The sequence below is a fragment of the Crocodylus siamensis genome, chromosome 2 (genome assembly GCF_052110815.1).
Source record: "Crocodylus siamensis isolate JL-2025a chromosome 2, ASM5211081v1, whole genome shotgun sequence".
NCBI lineage: Eukaryota > Metazoa > Chordata > Crocodylia > Crocodylidae > Crocodylus > Crocodylus siamensis.
Window position 1 is genome coordinate 236,119,452 of NC_143396.1, and position 24,999 is coordinate 236,144,450.

A 24,999-nucleotide genomic window follows, 5' to 3' on the forward strand; every position below is an offset into this window, starting at 1 on the left:
CAAAAAAAAATCAACCAACCCTCATCCTGCTCTCTCAAAACACCAACAAACTTTATCATCAAAATAAAACCCTGAAATTATGAATTTCCCTGTAGAATGAAAACTCTGACATTTCATTTTGAAAGATTAACTTGATATTTCTTTGTGACTTTCTGAAATAGAACTGAGATGGCTCCATTGCCTTCATCAATACTTGCTCCATTTTTGTGGGGATGAGAGAACCCTAGGAACCCTGGCTTTCTGCAGCAAAGAACCAGATAACTTAGGATCCCCAGCATGGGTTAAAACCCAGGCTTTAGGTACTGCATACTCCTATCTCTGTAAAAACAAACCAACAGGCATGCAAGCTGGTGGGCAACCAGGAAGAAAATGTCCTACTAGCTCTGTAGTTGTCAGTTTCATGTGATGGGGCAGAATATTAGACCCGTGGTAGGCATTACTCAAAGGTTTCCTTCACCCCAAACACTTTGTCCTAAATCATCCTTTTTGCCTGTATCACATGTGCACACTTTAACAAACAAACACATTATTGGCATATGTATTCTCCCTAGAGTTCTTCGGGAAACTGGGATATAATCCGCTATTTTCATTTCAATAGGAGAAATGGAAAAGGTAACTGTTCGTCAAGAAAATTCACATGATCAACGTTCAACATACTCTTCACAAGGGAGACATCTGACAATGCATTTATCTGTTTTTTATTTCAACTATTAAAAAATACAAATAAATCCACATTGGTTAGGGTCCATTTAATGTTGTTTTATGTTGCCTGCCTTCACCTCTTCTAAAAGGTGCTGCTGACGTTGCTTTTTAGAATATATTTTCTGTTGAATGCACATATAATAATTATAGCAATGTTTACCTTGAGTGGCATTTTACAGTATTCATTAAGTAAGGGTACATCAAAAACTAGCCGTCTCAATAGTTGCTGTAGCATAGAAGGACGTAAGTGGCTGTAATTAAAAAAAATAAATTACTCATTTAGTGACATGCACATTTGAATGTAATTGCAAAACAATTATAGTCTCTTTTGGAATTCAAGTCACTCATTGAAGGGGTTCTGCAAAACAACAAATCAGCTGTGCATAGAAAACAGGCAGCGTGTAAAATCAATTCAGTCATGTAGAATGAAAACCCTTTGTGAGAAAATTAAGATTATTTAGGCGTGTGATAAGACACGAGCACAAGGATCTTCCTGTATCTGGACTATGCATAGGAGGATGCAATGAGCAGGCAGACTAGTTCTGTTTCTCATGCATCCATGCAGCATCTTTTCACTTTTTTTCTTCCAGACACCCATACAGCACCTTATTATAATGTAGCACAAAGGAAGGGGATCTTTATGGGAAAACAGCAAATTACAGTGGAAAAATCTAAGCTAAAAAGACAGAATATTATCCTGAGACAAAGGTGAATTAGTGCTGTGAAGGAACAACTCCATCTCCCCTTTTGAAACCACTACAAGCATCCCTTTGTCAACATCTTAACATTTTTCCATTGTTAATTTCAAAGTGCCAAATCCTAGAAATCAGTCAGCCATAGTTCAGTTATAGAGAAGTAGAGCTGGAAGGGACCTCCCAAAGTCATCTAGTCCAACATCCTGCCTGAGGCAGGATCACCCCATCCAAATCATCCTATAGAAACCATAATCTAAACTCTGAATAAGACTACTTTTAACCCTACCCAATGCAGACCTTACACCCCAAACTGTCACAGGTAAATCAGAAGAACCATGGCAGCCAATATTCTGCTTCTATGAAATGTCAATGTATGCTCAAGATATCTCAGGCAGAGGGCCGCAAGTACGTAGGAAGGCAACCCCTGCCCCCCAGTCTGTACCACTCTGACCACAGGTAAAATTCCTTCCTGACCCCAGATATGGCAATCAGTCTGAACCTGAGTGGGGGGGGAAAGACCCTCTAGTCAGAACCTCCAGCTTTGGTCTCAACAGAAGTATTGGCATAGCCCAGCCAAAGTCCCCAGCCTTGGCTGTAGCCAACACCCAATGCATTTGAGGGTGACTTAAAAGCACTATGACACATGAAACAGAAAGGGAAGGGAAAGGGAAGGGAAGGGAAGGGAAGGGGAGTGGAGTTGATTGGGGTGGGGGGCAGAGGCAACCAGAAAAGCCCAGAAGCATGGGAAATACCCAGGGTAGAAAATAGGCATAGCTACAACTAGATCATCCCTGACCAGTGACTGTTCAACCTCTTCTTGAACACTGTCAGTGATGGATAGTCCACAACTTCACTAGGTAATCTATTCCACTGCCTCACTATTCTAACATGTCCTCTTTTAAGTGCCTTTTCCACAAGCTGAACATACCTAGTTCCTTCCTCCTCTCCTCAAATGCTTTCCAAGCCCTTCATCACCTTTGCTGCCTGCCTCTGGCCCCTCTCCAATTTCTCCGAAGGTATAGCACCTTATATTTGTCAGCACTGAACATCATTTGTTTAGCTCAACTTTCCAATCTGTTGAAATCCTTCTGAATCATGCTCACATCCTCCAACAGGTTCACAATCCTTCCTAGTTCTGTGTCCTCTTCAGAATTGCTCAAGAAGCTTTCTATGCCAGCATCCAAATCATTAAGAAACAACTTGCACAGCATCGAGCCCATGACAGACTCCTCTGGGATGCCAACTGAAACAGCATGCCATTGTGACATGGACCCATTACTAATTACCCTTTGCTTGCTGCTATTAAGCCAGTTATCTTTCCACCTTAAGGTAGTTTTATCTAGCCCATATTTCTCCAATTATAATAAGGTAATGTGCGACCTTGTCAAAAGCCTTGCTGAAGTCCAGGTACACAATATCCACAGCATTCCCTTCATTTACTCAAGTAGTTACTTTGTCAAAGGAGAAAGATCAAGTTTGCTACAGTGACACGATTTGTTTTTCATAAATCCATGCTGGCTGCCTGTGATCAGCCTTTCCTCCTCCAGATGCTTGCAAATGGCTCTCTGTAGGATGTGCTCCAGGTATTGAGGTAAAGCTATCCTGTCTGTAGTTCCCTGGGACCTATTTTTTGCCATTTTAAAAGAGGGGCACCTGGTCCTGGACCCATGACTTCATGAAGATCATTGCCAAGGGCTCCAAGTTCTCCTCTTAAAAGTTCCTTCAGTATCCTGGAATGAAGTTCATTCAACCTTGCTGACTTAAATTCATTCAGACCCAACAAAAGCTCTCCATCTCTTATTTCCTCCCTCAGCTTGCTCCTTTCTTTATCCAGATAATCTTTGTTAGGTGTCTGGCTGCAGCTTTTTTGTGAAGACTGAGGCAAAGCAGCTGTTAAGTAAATCTGCCTTCTTTGTGAGGAATTCCCCACGACTTGTTAAAAGACCCGCAGATTCCTTGGTCCTTCTTTTCTGGCAAACATACTTATAGAACCTCTTCTTGTTGTCCTTACCCTTCTTTGCAGGTGCAGCTCATTCTTTATCTTTGCCTTCCTGATTTTGTGTCTGCAGGTTCTTCCTATTTCCTGATATGCTTCCTTGCAGCAGACCAGGAAATGCAGCCCATTCTTCCATTGCCTATTTGCTTTCCTTTTGCATCTGAGGCATTTTAAAAGCTCCTTGTGCAGCCACATTGGTCTCTTGCCATTCTTCTTGTGCTTCCATTACATCGGGACATTTTCTTGTTGGGCTTCCAATACTGTGCCATTTAGAAGCTCCCAGACCTCCTGGATGCCTTTATCTTTCAATCTATCTTCTCATGACACCATGCCTATAAACTTGGAGTTGGATGAAATCCATCTTTTTGAACTCTAGCATTCTAATTTTGCTGAGCTTATGACTTCCCTGCCTCAGGATCTGGCATTCTATCATATCATAATTGCTTCCTCTGAAGTTATCCATCACCTTCACATGCTCCACCAATTCTTCCCTGTTGGTCAAGACAAGATCCCAGATAGATGACCTTAGCTGTATCCTCCACTTTCCCTAGTTGTGTCCTCCACACAAGTTAGGAACTAGCTTGGCATTGTTCTTCTACCAAATGTCTGGAAAATTGAAGTCTCCCATAGTTTTTAGATAGATTTGTCACCTATTTGAAGCCTTCCTCATCCACCTCCCTTCCTGATTTGGCAGTCTACAATAAAGCCCCATCATTATATTGGTGCTGCATCTTTCACTTTTCATCTTAATCCAAATGCATTCTTCTTTGCTGTCTTCCTCCTGAACCAGGAAATGAGTGCACGTGTTTTTGACATACAAGGCAACACCACCACCTTCTCTCAATCGTGTCCTGAAACAGAGTGTAACCCTCAATGTTGACCTTCCAGTCATACCAGCGGCCCCACCATGTCTCAGTGATGCCAGCCAGATCACTGTTCTTTTCACAGGGTGCAATTTCCAGTTTATTTTGTTTATTCCTCATACTTCAGATTTGTAAATGGGCATCAGACATACCTTGCACTTTGACCTCCCTTTTGCACCATTCGCTGCAATCCTGTAGCTCTATGACACTTTCCCAGAGTTAGGTTGCTTCTTTGTGTCTTTTCCCTTTTGGACTGTGTACTTTGTTGCTAGAGGGGTTTGATCATCATCACCCATGTAACCTAGTTTAAAGCCCTCCTTACTAGGTTAACCAGACAACACCCAAAGATGCTTCTTTCCATTCTCATCAGATGGATCTCACATCTCTTCATAGGAGTCCTCCACCCAAGAACATCTGTCCGTTGACACCACCATCTTAGCCACATTTCCACTTTCAGGACATAATGGTCTCTGCCTGGATCCTTGCCTTCCAAGGGAAGAATCAATGAGAACACAACTTGTATTCCAAGCTCCTTAATCCCCAAGAGCCTCATAGTCACCTTTGATCTGCTTAGTGTCATTCTTGGTAGTGTCGTTGGTACATGTATGGACAAATAGGAAGGGATAATTGTCCAAAGGATGGATGAGATTTAGCAGTCTCTCTGTGACATCTTGAAGTCAGGCTCCAGGCAGGAAGCACATCTCCTGGGCCCTCCAAGGAAACAAGCTGTAAACTCATGAAAATGTACATGAAAAACAAGGGGCCAAGGGACAAACTTTTCTTCATAAGGCATGTATCATGAAGAAAACCTGTACTGCAGTGCATGAGAAAAAGAAACATGGCCTGATCAATTTCAACGTTCCTCAGTCTTTTAAAATTTGTAGATCTGTGTGCTCCATGCATCCGCTGCCAAGGCTCACATATACACATAACTCATGCTTCAATCTTCCAGGATAGAGATTAGAATCAATTAAAAATAAACAAAAATAATAAACACATCCAAGCACACATTTATTTCCCATACTTCTCAGAAAACCTGATGGCACTTAATACAGAGAAATGCAAGGTGCTCCATCTCTGGAGAAAAACCCACATCACACTTATAGGCTTGGCAGTGCTACACTTGCTAGCAACATGGCTGAAAGAGACTTGGGGGTCATGATTGAGCACAAGATGAACATAAGCCACCAATATGACACCACAGCTGGCAATGCGAACAATACTCTGGCTTGCATCTACCAATTAATTTCAAGCAAGACGTAGGAAGTCATCCTCCTGCTGTACTTGCCCTTGGTGAGGCTGCAGCTGGAGTACTGCATCCAGTTCTGGGCTCTGCAATTCAGAAAGGATGTGGAGAAGCTTCAGAGAGTCCAGAGGAGAGCCATCCATGCACATGACCAGAGGGCAAGAGAGCAGGCCTTATGAAGAGAGGCTGAGAGCCATGGGACTCATCAGCTTGAAGAAGTGTAGGCTCAGGGGTGACTTGGTGGCAGCCTATAAGTACATCAGGAACTGGGAGAACATCTGTCCTCCAGGGCACCCCAAGGGAAGACAAGGTCCAATGGTCATAAACTCCTGGAAGATCATTTTAGGCTGGACATAATGACAAAACTTTACTGTCTGAGTGCCCAGGGCCTGGAACAGATTCCCCCCAGAGGCGGTGCAAGCACCTACTCTGGACACTTTCAAGAGATATTTGGATGCCTATCTTGCTGGGATCCTTTGACCCCAGCTGATTTCCTGCCCCTTGAGCCTGGGGCTGGACCCAATGATCTTGTGAGGTCCCTTCCAGCCTTAATGTCTATGAAATCTATGAAGTTTGATATTGGGAGACTTGCATTTTTTGTTATAGAGCACAACGACAGAAAAACGTGTGACTGTCACAACAAACATGCTGCCATTAATTCAAGGAGACTTTCAGGCTATAATAGACAAAACAAAATATATGCAAGTCAAGTTAGTTTGAGAAATTTCATCATTCCCTTGTGGAAATAGAGCCTTAAATGTGCCCAGATTAAGCTTTGAGGACTGACCTACAAAGGTATGAACTATGTAGAAATTAAATGTTTATTACGTACTCTAGAAATAAATGAGTATCAGAGCTAATTATTTTCCCCTCCCTCAACTCCCTCCACACAAACCACAAACATCTAAACAGAACCATTATTGCTACATTGTGTTTATAAAAAATAAAAAGTTATGGTTAAGGGTCTACCCAATTTGAGATAGGGGCTGGCAGATTATGTGGGCAGATTGAAGACCCTACAGTCATTTTCATGGGCTTGTTGTGGTGGCCCCCCTCTGCCCAATGCCTCTGACTGGCCAAGGATCCTGGAGGCCCCGCCCCTTGCTGCTGCTTGGTGGAAACGGCTGTCTATACTATGGCCCCACACCTTACTTTTGATTGGTTGAGGGCTGTCTATCACATGGCCCTGCCCCTCACACCTGATTGGTGGAGGGGGCAGTGCCATATGACAGGCAGCCCTCTCAGCCAATCAGCAGCGAAGGGTGGCTGCGGCCATCATCTTGCCTGCTCGTTTTCATGCTGGCAGCCCCATTCATGCCAGGTTAGACAGCTGGGAGGATTGCTGGCTCCCACTGGGGAGGCAGCATTTTATTTTTAGTAAGTTTTTTTCCTGCAGATTTTGAAGAGAATGCCCAATTTTGCAATTTCTGCAAAACTGCAATTTGAATAAGTCCTTAGTTATGGTGTATCTCTGTCACCCACAGCAAAGAAACAGCAAGTGTAAGATGCTCGAGATCCTATGTAATATAAAGATCCTATGTAATATACAATAGAGACTAAGCATTTTCTTTTTTTAAAAATACTTTCTATGTTACTTTAAGTTATATGTTTCATATCACAGTAAGGTCTTCCCAATCTATATGATCCAAAGAGAAATAAGTTGTGCATGGTCATTAATATACATTGCAAGAATAATCAGCTTGCTTACAGGTATCATACTTACTGACAAACAGCAAGTAGACATTCTTCAATGGTATCTCTTTGGGCTTTAGTAAGGGAGCGTCCCTTGGAGAGTCTATATATTGTATGAAGTGTGGAATCAATTAGAGAGGCATAATGCTCCGTTCCAGAAAAGAGGGGAGCACACCTTTTCAGTAATGGAAATACAGCTGAGCAAATGTATCTATTTAGTGCAAGAGCTGCCTCTGTGGTACTCAGAGAAACCTGTATAAAAAGAATATGCAACTGTTTAGCCAAACCAGATTAAATAAGAATGCTGCAATATAAGAGATGAAATATTCCTTAAAGATTTAATAGTGTATAAACTGCAAATCTATCAAGTTAAAGAAATGTATTGGGTAATTTGGGGGCAAAAATGTTCTTCAACTTGCATTGTTTCTCAATATTCTCTTTCAGAATGTTTCTGAAATACTAAAAATCAACAAAAAGATACAGGTCTCAATTGCCTCTTAATAGGTATACACTTATGCTGAAAAGCACTATTAATGTGTTTATTGATGTGGTCATTCCCAGCATAGGCAATACTTGATGAAAATAAAAATAATCTGTGAACATGTGGTGTTGGTTATTTCTTGGTCAGAACTGTGTGTAACAGCAATCACTCCATATCAACGAAGTATATTTTAGAATACCACTGTGTTCTCTATTGTGGAAGGCCTGAAATGCAGCTTTTAAGTTAGGTACAAAAGTTACACTTATCACACGTTAAGTATGCAGAAAGTGCTCTATAGCCATGACTGGCCAGACGTCCATGGCACAGAGTGCTTTAACCATGGTGAATCTCACTCTAAGTTAACCCTGAACAAATGTGGTGTCAGACTAAAGCACTTTAGGTTAGAGCACTGCTTTGAATGTCTGTACAAGATCCCATTATGAATTAAGATACGTTGCATTCCACTGGCATCCCAGATGACTTAGTGGGCTTCCCCCTTCCATGGAAGTATGCTGGAACTTGGCTTACTCTGCTGCTCCAAGCTGTCAGCCACAGCGGGGGAGGGGAGTGGGAGGGGGACAGGGGAAGGAGTGTCTGTATCTCTGTATTTTTCTATCATTATACCATGTCCTTAAGCAGGGCAGGGGAATTCATAGACAGAAGGATTGAGTCCCTTGGAAGACAGCAGTGGCAGAAGAGCAGGGCAGGCAGAATGAGCAGTCCATACCCAGCCTGGCCCCAAGTACTTCTGCCCTGCACCCCTCCCCTTCCCAGCATTTATCTGCAGCAAATCCAGGCAGGTAGGTGCTCCCAGCCTTCACCGAGGCTCTGGGGAGATGCCAGTGCCTAGCCTGCCCCTGTTGGCACTCAGCAGTTGGGCTCCAGATCCTGGCCTCCTGGTGTCCCCAGCCTAGCCTGGAGGTCATTTGCAGCTGCGCTTCTCTGTGATTCTCTGTGATTTCTGTTGCTGACAGAGCAGCAGGTGGGGAGAACTGTTCCCCCATGACAGGCAGCCAATCAGGGATGGCTTGCCTATTTGGTTGCGCTCAGGAATCTCCAGCAGCCTGGGGAGCCCTTGGGGCATACTGGGACATGTGCAAGAGCTCCCCCAAGCTGCTGGCTTTGGCCATTGCAGGCAGGCTCTGAGCACTACCCCTGCCCCCCTCCACTGAACAGTGCACATCTGTTCTGTTTGGTCCCAACCTAATTTAGAGCACTTTCAGTAAAGTACAACACTTAGACCACTGCTGCTTTGGACTTTCTGAATGTCTGTACTTAGCCTTAATGCTTACATTCTATGCCATTAAAATGTTACTTTTCATTCCCTGTGATGTTGGATGATTTTCCAGCAGTTGTCTATATATATATATTTTACCTTCCCTAATAATATGTGCAAGTGTAGTTAAAATAATGATTGTGAAACTAATAAAAAAGCCCTTTTACCTTGTCATTTATCTGACTCAGAGCACAGCTCTAAATTTAGATTCCTATTACCCTTCTTTCTAGTCTAACACTATGAAAGCTTTTAAAACTAAAATAATATATCATAATTAAATGTGTCCATGGTTACAAGGTTTTAACTTAGAAAATTAAGTATTTTCTGAGCAGTCAAACATATATATGGTACAGACAGAAATCTTATTAACAGAATTTCACCTTTCTACAACTACATACTCAGGGAGCAAAGTACATGTCAGTCTAATGTGATAGCTTCTATCACCTGTGTATTAAGCTTTAATATTTTTCTTATCACTTTTTGATATAGGTACCAGTTTGATCTGTTGACATGTCTGGAGCCTTATTTGCAAGTCAATCTTTTAACTTTTATGCATGTATTACTTGTATATTAGTATCTGCACTGAAGTCAAATATAAGTATTATTTGTATAGGTAATGGTTCATAGAATCACACTTCTAGCAATATAACTAAGGAATGTATGTAATTGTTATTAGCTAATTACCCCAAACAGTCAGTTGTCCAGGCACTGTCACTAAAATATGAAATAGAATTATAGCCTAAATCAGAAATTCAACCATGTCAATAGTGCTACTAGAATAATTATTGTAATCCTATAATTGCTTGTAACTATGAATTTGGATTTAGTATTGAACTTTATAAACTGTCATTATTACAGCAAATTGGATGAATATATTAGAAGAGACTATCAAACTTGCAAGCTGTCTTGTGCTCTTGTCTTGAACACTTAACTCTTCTGCCTGTACTCAGGGTAGCTCATAATTTTGTGCAAACATAGTAACTTGTGTGTTAAACATTTATAGTTTATGTCATTTTTAATTATTAGCAACATTTCTATTTCATACCATACATGCATTTCTGTCGGTCTGCATAATTATTAAAATAAAATAATTCAGAAGTAAAATCTTGATACTAAACACTTCCCACTTAGAACGTACTAAATGCATTTAAAACTCCAAGGGCATTTTTACATGTGCTCCAGGAGTGGAGCAGGGAGGGCACTTCAATTAGAGCAGATCCGTGAGTCAGTCTAATTAAAGTGCCCAGAGCATTTCATCTATCAGCATCTCCATGCTTCAAAATGGTGGCAGAGGTGCTTTATCTAAAGCTTGTCAAACAAGCTTTAGTTGAAGTACCCCCAACACCATTTTGAAATGTGGGGGCGCTGATACACAAGACACAGAGGATGCCTGAAGTGCAGTAATTACCAGGCTTCAGCAGACTCAATTAATCGAGTCTGCTCTGATGTGCTATAATTACAGCATGTCAGAGCAGCCTCCTGTCTCATGCACAGACACCCCAAGAATCTAGATATACATGCTGTTTTAGATGAGTTTAAACTTTCTGCAATATTTCAAAAGCACACTAGGAAAAATGAAGTACAGTAAAAGCCGCGTTATCCAGCATCTTACAAGCCAGTATACTCTATTAACCAGCATGCCAGCTTGTAAAGTAAAAGCAAAATTGGAAGTGCCCACCATGGCACTTCTGGTTTTGCCAAGCCCCCACAGCCTGGGGCAAAGCAGCCTGCACTGCCGAGCCCCCCATGGCCCAGTGCATAGCAGCCTGTGCAGGGCCCCCCTCCTGGCACACTGACATGGGGTGGCAATGCACCAGATGCAGAGGGAGAGGCGACGGCCTGAACTGGCAAAGATGTCTGTTCAGGCCTCTCAGGTAACCAGCATATTTGGTTATCTGGCACCCCCCCATTTTCCCTGGGTGCCAGATAACAAAGCTTTTGCTATACTATTCTAAGCCAGTCCTCCTTGAATGGGTTCTATGTTACGCATGGACAAAGACCATTCCATGGCTAGTGCCTGGTTAGTCCTCCAGGCATCACAAACTATACTGCTCCTCACCCTCCCAAACCCATGAAGGGCAACCAGGACTCTAGTGTCCAAATATCTATTGTTTAGAGATGACAGACCCATAGGAGCAGGGAAGCAGAAAGCCTCTTTGTCAGTTTCACTTTCCTGGTAGGACCATTGGCAGGGGTTCCAGGCCTATTTGGGATGGGGGGGTAGCCAGATTCTATGCATGGGGTGCTTTGTGGCTCCTAACTTATGGTGTGGATGGGAGAGGAGGGTGGTTGCGCCTGTAACAGTAATCACCTGTCAATTGCTGGATTTTGGTGGGGGGAAACAGAGACATTGCACAATGGGCACTTAAGAGAACAGAATGTCTCCCAATTTCATGCTCAATGAGAAGTGAATTAGCCCATTATGTGCCCCCCTGTGCTGCACTCTTCCTACCTGGCAGATTCCACCCTGCACATATATCTCTATGCAATATATCTCAATGTCAGGTACTTGAGCTGCTTTTTAGGGAAAGGGAGGAATTTCCTAGGGTGATATCTTTTATTGGACCAACTATGTAATTGGGATAAAGTTAGACAAGCTTTCAAATGCAAGACATTCTTCCTTGGGTCTCTGATCACAAAGTGCCAGGCACATTAAGGTCTGTGCGCTATCTCATCCAACTCCACAGAGACCACAACTCTAACAACACAGTTTCATTGGAAGAACAGTAAAAATAGAATAGATGCAAACTGGTCCACTCCATCACCACCATTCCCAGAGCCCTCCATCCCACCACATCCCTGTGGGGGTGGTCTGGGGGGCTCAGGGAATGCTGGGGTTGGTTTCTGAGGGGACTGAGTTTGCCAGGGCAGAGGTAAGGGGATACAGGGAGTGGTGATAACAGGGTCTTCAATGTCTGGGTCCCTGGAAGGGGGTGGATCAGGGGACTTGAAAAATGGCACAGAGTCTGCAGGGACCTGGTTAGGGGGCTTGGGAAACAGAAGGGCTAGGGTCTTTAGTTTGTGCATCCCTGCGGCCAGTGAGGAGGCTTGGGAAATGGCAGGGGCAGTATCTGTATCAATGCTGGGGTGAGTCATGCAGCTCAACATGGAGTCTGGGGTCTCTGGGGAGTCTGGGTCAGTGGCAAAGGTTGGTAAAGGGGCTTAGGGAATGATGGAGGTCTGTGGAGTCCTGGTTCTTGACAGAGGTGAATCAGGGGCCTTGGAGAATGGCATGGGGTCTGAGGTCTGCAGGGTCTAAGTCCATGGTGGGCATGAATCAGGGGGCTTAAGGAACAGCAGGGTGGGGTCTGTAGGGTCTGAGTCTGTGGTGAGGGTGAGTCAGGGGGTTCAGGGAACAGCAGGGTAGGGTCTGCAAGGTTTGTGTTGCTGAGGGATGTGGGGGGTGGGAGAAGGGGTGGCTGGAGCACTCCAGGAATGCTGTGCGTGTGTTGGGGTGGGATCTGGTGGGTCCAGGTTCGAGAATGGTGCAGGATGTAAGGGCTCAGGGAATGGTGGAGGTGGGGTTGAGGCCATTCCAGATCCAGGGGTAGAGGGTGGTGAGGGTTGGTGCTGGCAAGTTGGGGTCAGTGCTGGCATGTCCAGTGGGGTGCTGGTGGGTAATTTTTCCCTGCTTGCTCAGGGTCAGGGCAGGGCAGGGAGGGGGGTTAACAGGTGCATAGCCTTGGGGCTGTTGAGAGGGAGTGGACTTTCTCTGTCCTGAGGCTGAGACAGGGTTTTGGCTCTGTGCTCAGCCAGAACAGTGGAGTCTGGTTGAATCACAGACTGTCATACTGAAGGGGGTGCGGGTGGGCAAAACAATGAATGCTGGGATGCTGGTGGGTGGTGTATCAGCTTCTTTTGGAGAGGAAAGTATACAGCATCCATTTCTTAGGCAGAAACTCTATTTGAAGCTACTTCTACCTCATTGGATGTGGTACAAGTTTTTACTGGAGTTGCTATTTTTGATTTGGTAGAAACTGTCTGAATACTTGTACAGCTAGGGCAGTGTTTCCCAACCTTTTATTACTGGGGGGCATTTTTTTTATAAATTAAAGTAGGCAACACACTTCACTCATATCTGAAAAGGGGTGTGTGTGTACACATACTTTACATATATATACACACACACACGCACACACACATATATATATGAATTTAGTGTCATTTTTAACAGTGCCTCGTAGCACTTGTATGATTTCCTATGGCAGGGGACTAGAATATGTTATGTTTTGGAAAAATTATAAAAATCCTTCTGCCAGATGAAATCATCCTAGTGCTAAGAAGTACTGTTAAAAAACCGTGTTTCCATCAGTAGAAATGTCATGCTTGTATATACCCTCAGTCTGCACTCTGTTCTGTAGGCTGGCATGAATCATCACTGCCTTGAACATGTAACTTAAGTATAATCTTCTAACAAATCAGAATTCTCCAGTCACGCCACTGCTAATATTTACATCTATTTTATACTGATGTAGGTAACCAAGGTACAAGGTAGTGGAGAATGAGGTACTCTATATGTGGCAACACAAAGTGGCAGAAAGTTAGGTGCATTATGATTTACCTGAAAAAGGAGAAACCACATAGATTAGCCTATAATTACTTTTAATTACTATTAAGCAAGGTAATACAGAAAGAGGAATAAATAATCAAAATCTCCATGGGGATGCAAAACACGTAGATCTTTTTCGTTCAGTTCAAACTGTTTGAAAAGGATGCCCATTTCAACAAAGACCTCACAGATTTAAAGTATTTCATTTAATCTGTCAGGAAATTGTATTTCTTAAATGAAAGGTAAAAGAAAATACTGGAAAGCTTATTATAACGCCACTTCTCATAATGTTTCCAGGCTAGGACTGAAAACCTTAGATGTTTCATCAGTCTGAATGAGCAGTTGAACTGGGTGACTGGTGACCAGAATTTCAAAGTGAAAAAAGGAACAACCTAATAAGATACACACACAAAGGAGGTTTAAGGAGGTTCAAGAACATGCATAAAGAAATAATATGGTAGTGAAGGGAAAAATCATGGCCTTTTTTTTTTGTTTTTTGCATTTAAGTGCTGGTACTTTGGCTTTTCAGTCATACTGTAAAATCTTTACATCAAAACTGGTTTGATGCTTCCCCTTCAGTTTTTTTTACTGAACACTCATGGTTAAATGTATGTGCTATAGACATATAAATTGCCATTTACTGCAAGTAAATGATTCATGTTTGCTGGTATTAGTGAGCATGAAAAGACTTGTTTACTTCTTGAATTGTATTTTATAATATGTATATAGCCAATATACATAATAAACACACCTAAACTCACTAACAAAATACTTACAGTATCCAGGGAGGCAGACGCTCTTAAGTCTGGTAAAAATCCAACCTCCAGCAGGTGGAGGAGGAAACTTTGGTCCTTAATACCATAGACACGGTCCAGAAATAGCACCATGGGTGCTTTGTGGTCAGGACAGAAACTTGCAGACATGTCCGGCTCATTGACTGTGCCATCTAAAATATATACATATTTTTTTTATAACTTCTTTTTTACAAAAAAATGTAGCTCAGTTAAAAAAAAGCTCATTATAATTTTCTATTTTAAAACTTTTAAAAACTTGTAATGTACAATAGGACACCCCAGGTCAGATTAACCATTAGACTAAATAAGTGCAATTTCATCATGAGGTTAATGAGAAGTGTGTGTAATTATGCCTTCAATTAAATTACTAAGTCTCTTGTTTCAATCAATAAACTAAATGAAAAAAATATTTAAAGCATTTTTAAATGATAAGCAATGTAAAAAAAGAAAGGTGATCAGACATTGCAAAAAAGATGGTTAGAAAAATATAGGGGGCAATCTTGTATGCCTAGGGCACATGTCAAGTGCAAAACAAAAAAAAAGCTCACTTTTCTTGGACAATCAAAATGCATGACACTCAACATCTTTTACTCTGGAAAAAATGGCATATTAAAATATCCTATCACAAATTTAAATAATTCAATCCCAAATAAAGATTTAATTGTATGTAATTAAAACATTCATCTCAGTGCACTATTTTAAGGATTCTTCCAATGGTTTTGTAATAACTATATGAAATATACAATTACTATATGAAAATGAAGAAAAACAGGTTGCATATTCAGAATATCTTGTAGAGTAAGAATATCAGACTACAGAAATGTCACTCCAAGATAGTGATGAAAATCCTATTGTTTCCTTTAAAACTAAAAAGCATAAAATGTATTTCTCTTCCTTTTATTCCTTCTCTTTGGAATAAAAACGTGTTTCACAACAGTAATAGAAGTTCTTGATTTTATGCAAATATTTTGTTCTTCAGAAGTTTAGTCAGACTTGCTTGGAAAACCCTCTGTGTTTGGTTTTCTATCAACTGTCAAAAAGAATAGTACTCAAGCCTCTGTGAAGCAGCTTAATTCTATTTCTCACATCAAGCTCAGCTCGTTATTATTTAGAACAAACAAAACACTAACTTAGTGTGACAACTATGCTTTTAATGCATCACTTAGAACAAAAACAACAACACACTCTTTTTCTGACTAGGATGTAATATTTTTTTAAAAAGAGGAGACGGAGGGAGGAAGTAGGTAGAATAGCAAATAGTAACTTTAATCTCAAGGGGTGCCTGTAGATGGGCAAGGAGGTGCTCTGTCTGCTGGAGCACGGTAATTATTGTGCTCCAGCCAGCCTCTGTGTCTTGTATATCAGTGTCCCTGTGCTTCAAAATGGTGGCAGGGCACTTTTACTAAAGCTTGCTTGATGCTTTAATTAAAGCGACTCTTGGAACCCCTCCAGTTAAAGTGCCCCACCCTGGAGCATGTGTAAAAACGCCCAGCTCACTGGTCTAGAATCTAAACCAGTAGTGATATTTTCTAGTTGTTTTTAGCCTAAGTCAGAAGTGTTTTTTAATAGGTTTAGTCCTGTTCCAATGGCAATGATGTTCACATATAAAAAAAAAAATATTGTTCATAGCACTTTACTTAATTGCAGAAGCCAAGAGCCAGATGAATAGTAACACAGAACTAACTTCTATTTTACAGAGGGGGGCTAAACCAGTGGGAGCTAAACTTTTTGGCAGGTGTGCCACAAATTAACCTTTTACCCTCCTTAAGTGACACTCTGACCTTCTTCGCCTACTGATCAACTCCTTTGTTTTTTGCTTCCTGCCTTGTCTGATCTGCTGCTTTGCTATAGGCTTCCTCTTCTATCTGCCACTATGCTGCCTGTCCCATTCCCAGCCTGTTACATACCTCAGATTGGCCACCCCTGGTCTAAACAGTTCTTAGTGCTAGGGTACAGCAGTAGAAAAGTCTATATTGCTCCTCCTTACTGTCCTTGTTCAGTGGACAAATAGAGGATTCTGTTTCCAATGCAATGAAAGCTTTCACTAGTCAAAAAGACAATTTTTACCAGGAGTTATTTTCAATTTAAAATATCTGTTTTCTCAACCATGAAGGACATGTAAAGTGCAATGTAAACCATTTCTATATAGTATTTTATTTATATACAAACAAACCCTATGTATGTTTAGAGTATTTATATATAAAAGAATTAAAAACACAAACATGTGTACACATGCAGACTGGAGAAATGCACTTAAGACACTAATTGCAGATTAGGGTAGCTAAAATTGGAAAATTACATCAGTGGTTGATTTTCAAAGTCTGCAAAGACATGAAGCCTCCATCTGTATAGCGGAAAGCATATGGTTTCAGCATCATGTAAAATGTAGTGAAATATTTGCAGAGTATGCATGAACTGTTGAATTAAGTGATGATGTACTCACAAAGGATTTACTTTAGGTTAAAATTCAAAGAAAGCACATAAAAAATCTTCTGCACATTTAAATAATTTTAAAAGTCTACATTATGATAAACTGAAGTTACCTTTATTAACTGTTGATAGCTTTAGTGGTATGCTTATGATCCCAACCAAATCTTCTGTGGGTACTAGGGAACGAAGGATTGACCTGATTCGAATAGCTTCACCTTTCCCACTCTGGATAAGCTGTTAAAACATAATAATACTTATAAAATAAGACACCTAGGGGCCTTGTTACATGTTCATTTTAGGCAGCTCCTTGTGCTCTCAACACCTAGATTGTCCACACATTCACACAAAGTAGTTTTAAGCACTCTTTAGGTGGCATAAAGTTACGCCACTCCAGCCTAGGTTTATCTCTGATCCATGTTACACAATGTGTAGCCACTGTAGGCTACACCTTAGGGCAAACACCCAACCCGCTGCCCCCCCACCCCTTAGCACCTCAGATTCCTGCTCACTTCCCCTCTGCTCCTGCTTACCTATAGCTGCCTGTACTGTCTATCCCAGGGGAGCAGGGAACAGTTAGCCTGCCTGCCTGCCCTGCTGTTTCTACTACTGCTGTTGTCTAGGCTGGGCTCAGCCTGGGAAAAAGCAGCAGCCTGGCAGTAGGTCAAGAAGGCAGAGGTCAGGAAGGCAGGTTAACCCTTCCCTACCTGCTCCCTTGGGACAGACAGTGCAGGCAGCCACAAGTAAGTAGGAGAGGTGGGAGAGATGGGAGGGGGTTGAAGGGAAAGTCCCTGGGACGGTGGGATGGGGCTCCAGGGTGTGTGTGTGTGGGGGAAAAATATGGGTGCCCTAGAGGCCAGGGTGAAGCTCAGAATGGCGGGGGAGGGGGAGGCAGGGGATTCTTACCTTTTAGTCCTCCAGGCCCATCCTGGCCTGAATGTGTGACTGCTCCAAACACGATTAAGCACTAGCACCACTCAACATTTGAACAGCTCACAATGTAATGTGTAACAAGTCCCTAAGTTAATTGAGGAGACACCAAGAAATGACTAACTAAATGCTCTCCATTAAAATACTGGTGCTGATACGTTTTGTGTGAATCACTGCAGCCTCCTACACAGAACATCTACTAGTGCATTGTGAGGGAGGTTCCAGTAATTCCACTTTCTTGCCTGGTTAAAGTAATGCCAAACACGAACCAGAAGCCCCCATTAAAAACAGTGTCAGACTAGGTTCTAGAGAGTCTACAGGTGTGCCTGTTATACAGGAAAAAGCCTAATAGTAGACTTTAATGTAAAAGACTGACATTACTTACCGGTCTAACAATAATATAGGGCACTTTTACATATGTTGTGGGGGAGGGGCAGTGCTTTAATTAAAGTAGCTCTGAATGCTGCTCTAATTAAAGCACCGTGTTTCCTGTATCAGCATCCCCATGCTTAAACATGGTGGACTCAGTTCAACTCCAGAAGACTCAAGTAATCAAGTCTGATCCGATGTGCTGAAATTACAGTGTGTCAGAGCAGCTGCCATGATCGTGCATACGTGCCCATAGGTTTCGTGATGTACAACAGACCAACACTCAGGTACCTATGCCAGATAAATCAAACTTCCAGAAAGAAACATATTTGAATAGAGACAAGTATACACAATGGTTTTGGTTTTCTTACAAATTATTCTTTAAGTTTCTCTCTAAGAGTACTTTTTATAGCTTCTCCAAAAGTACTTTTTGTACCTTCTGATCAAGAGACTGAGGCCACTTACATGCATTTCTGGTGCACAACGTCCAAGCAAGTCTATGAGAGCTGAATAAAATGACATGATTGCATTGCCCATGTGCACGATCTCTTCTTCCTCCTCATCTTCAGCAGCACTAAAAAGTAACCAACATGTAGTCATATTTTTATGACATCATCAGCTTAACATATTCAGCAGTTGTTTACTTAGTATCTGTTTTTAAAGCACTGGGTTTCAATATGCAGATAATATTTTTGAAAAATCTTACAACTGAGCTATAATCTTATAACTGATCTGGTACTTAGAATAAGGCCCGATAGTTCCCTGGAAAAATAAAACCTCATTTTATTCTCCAGTTATGTTGCTACCGGTTGTCAAAAGAGGAGTTATCAATTTTTAAGTAGTTTGCTCTAAGAACTATTACACTACATGCAAATGTGAGTATGTAGTCATAGATGAGGATGTGCTCATCAGAAAATTCTGTGACCATAAGTAATTAAAATAAAGTACTCTGCAATGTGATCTAGAAAAATATGTCTACACATTTTGGCGGTGCTGGGGGAGAACAAACATGAAGATGTGCTGCTTAGGTTGAGATTTTCAGACAACTCAGGAATTTAGACTGCTATGAAAATCTCCATCTTAACCTTTATTCCAAAGTAGTGTTTTTATTTCTGGAATTCTGAAAGTGTTGGATTTAACTAACATATATTATTGACAATATTTTGATGATAATACTGCTAGCGCAAGAGTGAGTGAAATGGAGCCCAGACGGGGCCTTCCTTCCCTAAAGACATCTGCAGACTTGGAAATGTGTAAGGGACAGCTTCCATACATACTCGGGATGAGGGCACTAGACCCCTGAAACTTCTTTCCCTACCATTTGGCCTTGAGGAGGAACCTGCCAGACAGTCTAATTGGTAAGGGTAGGTGCAAAAGTAACCAAAGAAGAGCTGCTGGACTGGCGGAAGATCATAAAACAAGGCCCAATTTCATTAAACCCATCACCTACCACTTGAATCTAGAATCAAATGGAGAGGATCTCCCTAGGGAAGCAGGACTCAGAGGGTGTCTGTAGATGCACTGGGAGGCTGATCTGATGTGCTGTAATTACAACATTTTGAAGCAGACTCGATTAACTGAGTCTGCTGCAGCATGGTAATTAGCATGCTCCAGCCAGTCTCTGCGTCTCATATATCAGCATCCCCATGCATCAAAATAGCAGTGGGGGCACTTTAACTAAAGACTGTTGAATGAGGCTTAGTTAAAGTGCCCCTGCCACCATTCTGAAGCACAGGGATGCTGGACACTGATACATGAAATGCTCTGGGCACTTTAATCAGAGAGATGTTCAGAGCTGCTCTAATTAACATCCCCCCACACACCCCTGGAGCATGAATAAAAACACCTTTATTCCTTATCTTCTGCCATGTGCTACATGCAAAAAAGAACCAGTCTCCACCAAGTAGATGTACATGGGAAGCAATCAAATAGTGAATCTTCATAAAATTTTTTGACTGCTCATGGTTTGGAATGGAATTTTACTTTCCTGAGCTGACTGGTGATTTGTTCCAACTCTCTACCTCTTCTGCCCTCACAACCTCTTCATGTCAGCTTTACACTATATCTGCTCCTTTGCTTCCTGCCCTCATTCTCTCATCCTCCTTCCATTCCACGTTCCTGCTCTCCTCATTTTCCTTTCCTTTTAGCTTGCACTTATAGATTCTAGATTGGGAGCTCTTATGAGCTATTTGACACTTCACTTTTTCAATTCCTTATGCAATAGGGCTCCATTCCTGGTTGGCTGGATTTTAGGCCCCACCATAAAAAACATGTTATCTTCAGCCAGTAAATTAAACATCATCTCTGCTAAGAAAACATCTACATTTACTTACCCTTCTCTTTTATAGCCCTGAGAGGGAAGGTCACGAGCTGGGTTCTCTGAGATTTTAATAGCTTCTTGCATAGCTGCAAGCAAACCATTTCCTCCTTCTCCCCTAAGGTCTGGACCAAAGCATTCTGGACGTCGAATAAGCAGCTTGACAACAACACTAGCATTTTCCTCAACACTTTCACCTGAAGACCAAAATAACATGTTATCCATGCATATAAACCCCAATAAACCCAGTAGCATAACTGGGGTGGAGCAAGAGAGGCACAATCCTTAGTTGCCACCTATGAGGGGATGCCAGGATCCCCCTGATCTGGGAAGTCTTTGCCATGGCAGGGGAAGTTCTGTGCTGCCCTTGCCCACCACAGGAGTCAGGTAGCATAGGGCCACACAAAGCAGTACATTTCAGAGGCAGGGGGAAATGGATCAACCTGGGGCCTTTGCCAGAGCAGGCGCAGCTTTGCTCTCAATATGAATATATGTGGGTGGGGGAAGGAAACAGGGCATCAGGATCTGCTCAGGAGGAAAGCAGAAGCAGCAGCCAGCAAAGCTAAGATATCCCTTCTTCTCACCCATTACAGTGCACGCCCCCCCGCCACACACAACGTGTGGTCAGCATACCCCCTCAGCCCTCAGCACCCCCACCCCAAACCGCTGCACCTCATCATGGGCACTTAATGAGCACCTTACACCACTGAGCAAAACTATGCCAAACTGACAGCACTGGAAGTGATTTTTTTTTATCTAAACAGAGCAATAATTTTGGAAATTAAACTTCCTCCCCTTGCCTTCCCAAGGTTCAACTATCTTAACATGGATAATTCACTTCTAGAATTAGAAGATCAGTTCATTTTTTAGGACTGTCCCATCTCTTCTCTGCTGTACACTGGAAAGTTTGTGTAGAAAAGGCACTCATAACAAACATTAATTTTCAAACTACTACTAGAAAATGGCAACTTTCTGTTCACTGAGAAGTTGGGATAATATTCAAACTTGTGACTTCCAGCTACCATAAATTTATTATGATCTGACTACCAGCTCCTAAAGGTATTCAATCTCAGATTTAGGAAATACATTACAGAGAATAAGCCTGGCATAAGGAGAGATACTAATGACTTCATCGATGCACAGTGTATACAACTCAGTACAGTTGCCAATAAGGATATTAGATATTTTAAGTAGCCAGGGATTTTGCAGGGGGAGGGGAGAAGTCATATGATTTCAAATGGCCATCAAAACAAAGACTATTATTAAATCATAGGCCAAACACTAACCCGCTTACTTCTAAGGGGTATGTATATAGCTACTAGGTGTACAAAATAATTCAACACAATCCTCTTCTACTTAAGAAAGCCACTAGGATGTCTGGATTTCTTTGCATCTCAAAGTTGACCTTTTAAGCATATTCAAAAGTTCTCCCCCAAGGTTTTTACCTCCACATATTTTCTGTTGTAATCCTAATCTGCCTGGGATGCATTTAAATTCTGTCAGCCTAGGTTCTAGAGAGTCTACAGGTATTGTCTGATATACAGGATAAAGCCTAATAATGGACTTTAATGTAAAAGACTGACATTACTTACAGGTCTAACAATAATACAGGGCACTTTTACACATGCTGCGGGGGAGGGGCAGAGACTAAAATTCCCAAATGTTTAGTCTCAGGAAAAAAACATAATTAGATACTCTATAAGGAGGAGGAGAATGGGTGATGACCCGCCCATTTTTCAGCTCAGTATCATAGTCATTAGGACATTTGCCCAGAAACTGGGAGACCCAGATTCTATGTCCTCCTGTGCCAGAGGGGTTCAATCCACTTCTCCTACTTCCCAGAATAGCATCCTAACCACCAGGCAGGGCCAACAGCACCCTCCATTCCTCCTATTAAAGCTTGCCCAGACTCATAGGGCCAGAAGGATAGCATGCAAGAGGGGTTGTGACTCTGTGTCCAAGTGAGAAGGAGGCAGGTAGCTGGCATGCAGAAGGACAATTCTGCAATGCCTTATAAGGGAGGGAGACCTAGGTCTCCTGTTCCTTTTCCCAATCTTTCCACATTGTGTCAATAACTATTCCTCTACCCACAATATGGGTATGACGTCCTCTTCCTTCTCCTCCTCATTTTGATGTTATTCTTAGAGTAAACTAGACACTTATATGACTTAGCAGCATATGGATCCTCCACTGATAGAGCAGGAAAACACTATGTACCTTCTTAGGTGGATTAGGATCAGGACTGCCCTGTCAAAATAGGAGAGCTATGTGTCCATGCAGGGTGGTTTAAGATTGACCTCTGTGGGCATAATAAGTTGTCCATTGAGAAAATAGATGTGCCTTATTGGATAGGTCAGGATTGCACTCCTGAGCCAAGATGCCTAATTTTTGCACCAGCTCTAGGAAAGATTTAGAGCTGAAATAGGATTTAGAACCATGTCCTCTACCTTTTGGCACAGAGAACGTTCTATGCAATTCAGAAGTTAAATTTTCTCAGCAGGACTAAAGACTGTCAAGTCATCTTTAAGATTAGATATATCTGACCTCAGGATATAGTAAGTTAACTACAATAAAAATGTATCTCAAATTATTTTCAATGTATGTTTAGATAGGGATAAATGTGTTACACTTGCTATATGAAGTCTTTAAATAGAGTCTTCAATTTCTACGTATAACCCATATTACAGCACACTTTAAGCATTTCAAATCTTGCACCATTCTGCTCACAATCACAGCAATGGCTCTGCTTTAGAATAGATCCTTCCAGCTCTCATGTTGTGTTACTTACAACTAAAATACTGAACTAAAGATTTTTATAAACAACTCTGAGTAATTTGGGCATTTTCTGTGGCCATCTCACAGGCTCAAAAAACACTGACACCAAGCAGTATTTTCATTCATCACAACACTTCCTAACACTTAGCTGCACACCAAGTACCCAGTGATCCTGCAGCTTTGAATACATACATTAATCAGTGGGGTGCTGCAGCACACTGGTTTCAGAATCAGGCTCCAATGCAAATACAATTAGATTACAATTTTATTTTTAAAAACTGCTGACAGTGGTGATTGCTAACTTATCTCCACTCATGTTTTATATAACCTATGTTTGAATAAAGAAGTGGTTGAGTAGTCCATGCCCAGTTGCTGCCACTGTTAAACAGTATCTCTTAGATCTTTGTAGTGCATATCTGAGGCAGGAAACTATTATTAGGGCCTTACTATACATTAATTTTAGGCAGCTCCTGGAGCTCTTAACCTCTGGATTGCCTACACATTAACATCTGAAACACACTTTAGGTGGCATAAAATTCAGGTTCTGAACACACTTTAGGTGGCTTAAAGTCACATAGCTTGTAACCCAAGGGTGGGCAAAACGTGGCCCGCAGGCCAGATGCAGCCTGCCAGGCCATTCTATCCAGCCCATGGGGCCCCTAAAAAATTTAGAAAATTAATATTTCTCTGTCCCTGGCTGCCTGTCATGCAGCCCTTGATGGCTTGCCAAACTCAGTAAGTGGCCCATCACCCAAAATAATTGCCTGCCTCTGTTGTAACCAATCCCCACAGATAAGCCACCCAGGTTGCAGTCTTCCAGCATCCAAGGATGCAGTGTCCCTTCCCTCGCCCTCCTGTTCTTTGTGAACAAACTTTCCACTCCCTGAACTCTACCGCTCAGGGAGGTGGACGGGGTTCTGGCACCAAGCCAACTCCCCCTCCCACTCCTGGGGATGTGACCTTCCCACCCATACAAACACCCTGCAGAGCAGGTCATGAGGCATAGACAGGTCTGGGATGATACTCTCTTTTTAAATTCTTTTTTTTACTTCTATTTATTTTATCTTTCAGTGACTGACTTCCTTCATTTCACCACCCATTTCCCATCCCCATTTTCTTTTCATACCTTCATTACCCACCCCATCCCATTAACTCTCTGCCTTCCAGCTTCACGTTCCTATTCCCACAATTCATCTCTCACATCCTTCCCCCTCCTTGAGCGTGAATAGAAGCCTGCCCTGGCTCACCATCTCTCTTGCAGCAACTCACAGCTATAGTTCCTAGTCTGGCCCCTGCTTGCTAACCCTCTAGTGGCAAGTCACAGCTGTGTAGGTTGGGGACAGCCAGTAAGGTACGACTGCTCCAAACTCAACCTAGCACTGACACTAATCAACAATTGAGTAGGTCAAAGTGCAACATGTAACAAGGTCCTTGGGAAAGATACAGACACACTGGATGCATCTACATGTGCTTCTATGGCGCTGTTGATAGTGCACCATCATTTAGTGTTTCCTTTTGGAAGCACTAAAAGATGGCACAGTAACAGCCCATGCTGCACCATGTGCTCTGTGCACAGTTATTTTTAGGCACTACATTACCATAGTGATGAACTATAACAAGGGAGTGTGTTGCTATGGTGCCATAGCTGCGGCATCATGGTTTTTACCTGTGGACATTATTATGCTGTAGCATGTTGCTATGGTGATGTAGCATCACACATTGCACCCACTGATTAATGGTCTGGCTTCAGAAGTGCAGGACACCTGCAGCTCCCATTGAAGGCACTGGAAGCTTCAGGTACTGAGAGTTACTCAAAATCAGGCCATAATTATCCTGCCTAAAGTCTCAGCAAAAGTTTATGAGAAATAAAACATGCTTCCTAGATTA

The 24,999-nt window shown here is 42.1% G+C and overlaps 1 protein-coding gene across 12 annotated transcripts in view; it reads right to left on the reverse strand.

The window, feature by feature from the left end:
* RYR3 (ryanodine receptor 3) overlaps positions 1–24,999 on the reverse strand; it is a 541,049-nt gene that overhangs the window by 165,876 nt on the left and 350,174 nt on the right. For all 12 annotated transcript variants that reach the window (XM_090033490.1, XM_090033491.1, XM_090033488.1 and 9 more), the window contains exons 44-49: positions 20,354–20,534; positions 18,486–18,594; positions 16,838–16,958; positions 14,277–14,446; positions 7,226–7,446; positions 863–953 (exon numbers count right to left, since the gene is read on the reverse strand). In XM_090033490.1, the coding sequence (XP_089889616.1) occupies positions 863–953; positions 7,226–7,446; positions 14,277–14,446; positions 16,838–16,958; positions 18,486–18,594; positions 20,354–20,534 (893 nt within the window). The remainder of the gene's footprint in view (positions 1–862; positions 954–7,225; positions 7,447–14,276; positions 14,447–16,837; positions 16,959–18,485; positions 18,595–20,353; positions 20,535–24,999) is intronic.